The sequence below is a fragment of the Geospiza fortis genome, unplaced genomic scaffold (genome assembly GCF_000277835.1).
Source record: "Geospiza fortis unplaced genomic scaffold, GeoFor_1.0 scaffold15, whole genome shotgun sequence".
In the NCBI taxonomy this organism is placed as follows: Eukaryota; Metazoa; Chordata; class Aves; order Passeriformes; family Thraupidae; genus Geospiza; species Geospiza fortis.
The window spans coordinates 56,156-59,788 of record NW_005054778.1 but is presented as its reverse complement, the minus strand read 5'-3'; the positions used below and the strand labels follow the sequence as shown (position 1 = coordinate 59,788).

Here is a 3,633-nt window from a genome sequence, read left to right as displayed (position 1 = left end):
CTCCTCTCTTTGGCGGCGCTGCTTCGCTGGTGGGCGGCCATGTTGGGCACAGGGACTGTTTTTCGCTCTCTTTCTTAGCCGCCACAATACGCTGAGGGTGTGCGGGGAGGCTTTTCCCGGAGTTCTCGGGAGAAGCGGCCTTTTCCCGGTTTTTAGGGGAGGCTAAGGAAAAGGGGAGGGTCTGGGATCAGCGGTTTGCAGGGTGAGACCACCCCCCCATCCTCCTTGGCCCTGCTGGTGCTTCCCCTTCGCTGCGTGAGTGCCCCTGTCCAGCGCCGTGAGGGGAGCGAGCCCCGCGGCCGCAGGGATTGGGATCCCAGTCTCCTTCCTCGGGATTTGCGATTGGGATCCCAGTCTCTTTCCTCAGGATTTGGGATTGGGATCCCAGTCTCCTTCCTCGGGATTTGCGATTGGGATCCCAGTCTCTTTCCTCAGGATTTGGGATTGGGATCCCAGTCTCCTTCCTCGGGATTTGCGATTGGGATCCCAGTCTCTTTCCTCAGGATTTGGGATTGGGATCCCAGTCTCCTTCCTCGGGATTTGCGATTGGGATCCCAGTCTCTTTCCTCAGGATTTGGGATTGGGATCCCAGTCTCCTTCCTCGGGATTTGCGATTGGGATCCCAGTCTCTTTCCTCAGGATTTGGGATTGGGATCCCAGTCTCCTTCCTCGGGATTTGCGATTGGGATCCCAGTCTCTTTCCTCAGGATTTGGGATTGGGATCCCAGTCTCCTTCCTCGGGATTTGCGATTGGGATCCCAGTCTCTTTCCTCAGGATTTGGGATTGGGATCCCAGTCTCCTTCCTCGGGATTTGCGATTGGGATCCCAGTCTCTTTCCTCAGGATTTGGGATTGGGATCCCAGTCTCCTTCCTCGGGATTTGCGATTGGGATCCCAGTCTCTTTCCTCAGGATTTGGGATTGGGATCCCAGTCTCCTTCCTCGGGATTTGCGATTGGGATCCCAGTCTCTTTCCTCAGGATTTGGGATTGGGATCCCAGTCTCCTTCCTCGGGATTTGCGATTGGGATCCCAGTCTCTTTCCTCAGGATTTGGGATTGGGATCCCAGTCTCCTTCCTCGGGATTTGCGATTGGGATCCCAGTCTCTTTCCTCAGGATTTGGGATTGGGATCCCAGTCTCCTTCCTCGGGATTTGCGATTGGGATCCCAGTCTCTTTCCTCAGGATTTGGGATTGGGATCCCAGTCTCCTTCCTCGGGATTTGCGATTGGGATCCCAGTCTCTTTCCTCAGGATTTGGGATTGGGATCCCAGTCTCCTTCCTCGGGATTTGCGATTGGGATCCCAGTCTCTTTCCTCAGGATTTGGGATTGGGATCCCAGTCTCCTTCCTCGGGATTTGCGATTGGGATCCCAGTCTCTTTCCTCAGGATTTGGGATTGGGATCCCAGTCTCCTTCCTCGGGATTTGCGATTGGGATCCCAGTCTCTTTCCTCAGGATTTGGGATTGGGATCCCAGTCTCCTTCCTCGGGATTTGCGATTGGGATCCCAGTCTCTTTCCTCAGGATTTGGGATTGGGATCCCAGTCTCCTTCCTCGGGATTTGGGATTGGTGTTCCAGCCTTTTCCTGAGAGATCCAGGAGTGCCATCCCAGCATTCTTCCTCAGGGATCTCACCTGTCTCTTCAGGGATTTGGGATTTCCATCCCATCCCTTTCCTCAGGGATTTGGGTTGGGTTTTCCAACTTTCTCCTCAGGGGTTTGGGATCACCATCCCACGCCTCTTCCCAGTTTTTCCTGTCACCCTCAGCAGCAGCTCCATCCCCTCATCCCTCCCGGATCCAAGCAAGAAAAAATAGGAAAGCTCCTCATTTTCTCCCAAGCCGGGATCCCAAAACTCCTGGCTCAGGAATTCCCTCCCTCCAGCAGGATTTGGGATTCCATCCCCAAAACTCCCCGAGGCTGCTTCTCTGAAAATTCCCAGAGCTTGAGGTTTTGCTGGAATTCCCTGGGGCTGGGATGTGCCAGGGAGCTGGGGAGGGATGGGATCCTGCTTCCCAAAAACCCGATTTTATTGGGATTCACTGGATTTTATTGGGATTCACCTGATCCCAGCGTGGGCAGAGGATGGGAGGGATCCCACCAGAAAAATTCCTAAAGGTGCTGGAAAAAGTAATAATAAAACAATTTTAAAAAATCAAAATAAAGGATTTTAGAGGCTTTTAATGATTAATTAGCACAAATTAAATCTGATTAATTAACAGGATGAGGTTTTTCCTGTTTTTTTTTTTTGTGGATGGGAAGGTGAAGGGTGAAGTCCCAAAGGAAATTTGCATTTTGTTTCCCAAATTCCTCAAAATTTTCCCAATTCCTGGATGTTTTAGGGCTCTTAATTAAACAGAATTAGTAATTATTATTAACATCTAATTTGGGTGTGTTATCCACTTCAAAGCCAAGGAAAACCAACCCTTCCTGATATTTTTGGGATTATTTTTCCAGCTTCTCAAGGCCTGGAGGTGAGGAATTTTTTGGGAAGAGGCAGGAGAGCATTCCAAGGTTCTGCCTGTGGGATGGGAGACAGCAAAATCCCATTTTTTCCCCCATTCCAGGAAAATTTTCCACTATTCCCCCCATCCCAGACTGAAGCAATGGAGAGAATTCCCAGATTGGGAAGCTCTGGTTAATTTTTGTCTTTATCCCTGCAAATTTTTCCTTTGATCCCAAAATTATTGGAATTCTCCTCCCAGTGCTTTTATTTTTATTGTATTCTAATTTTAATTAAAAGCCCCCCAAACTGAAGCTCCTGCTGCCTATTCTAGTATTCTGGGAATTTCAGGATAACCAAAAATCCTTTGGGATTTTTTAAAATCTTAATTTTTATGGATTTAGAATTTTTCAAACCATGAAATAACCTGGAATAACTTAATGGGAGAGGAAGGAAAAAATTCCAATTTTTTGTCAAATCCAGGAATTTACCACAAATTTCTCTGGAAAAAAACCCAGAAATAATCTGAAAAATTCTAGCTCCTTTCGTTTTCCCTTGGAATTTTGGGATCTAAAACCAACCCAGACCCATCATTCCCATTCCTCCCCTTGGAATAAAAATCCCTGCGAGTTTTTTAGCGCCAAATTCCCTTTTCCCCCCCATTTTTCCAGGATGGCAGACACGGACCTTTTCATGGAATGTGAGGAGGAGGAGCTGGAGCCATGGCAGAAAATCAGCGACGTCATCGAGGACTCCGTGGTGGAGGATTACAATTCCATGGAAAAAAATCCCACAGGTCATTTCCCCCTTTTCCCACTTCATTTTCCCCAATTTTCCCCCTTTTCCAACTTCGTTTTCTCCCTTTTTCCGCTGATGTTTCCCATTTTTCTCAGTGACTTTTTCATATTTCCCACCGATTTTCCCCACTTACATTTCCCCTTTCCCCACGGACTTTTTCCCCACATGTTCCCACGAATTTTCTCATGGATTATCCCTTTTTGTCCCACTTAATTTTGTCCCTTTTTCCTCCACTTGTTTTTCCCCAATTTTCCCATGGATTTTCCCCTTGTATTCCCCTGGACTTTCTCCCTTTTGCCATGGATTTTTTCCCCCTTTCCTCCTAGATTTTCCCCCTTTTCCCCTTGAGTTTTTCCCCCTTTTTGCATGGATATTTTCCCCCATATTCCCATG

At 48.1% G+C, this 3,633-nt stretch overlaps 1 protein-coding gene across 1 annotated transcript in view; it reads left to right on the top strand.

Moving 5' to 3' along the window:
• The window catches only part of POGZ (pogo transposable element derived with ZNF domain), a 23,646-nt gene that overhangs the window by 1,112 nt on the left and 18,901 nt on the right, over positions 1-3,633 (top strand). The window contains 1 exon segment of the mRNA XM_031065433.1: positions 3,114-3,318. Within this exon segment, the coding sequence (XP_030921293.1) occupies positions 3,115-3,318 (204 nt within the window). The 5' untranslated portion in view covers position 3,114.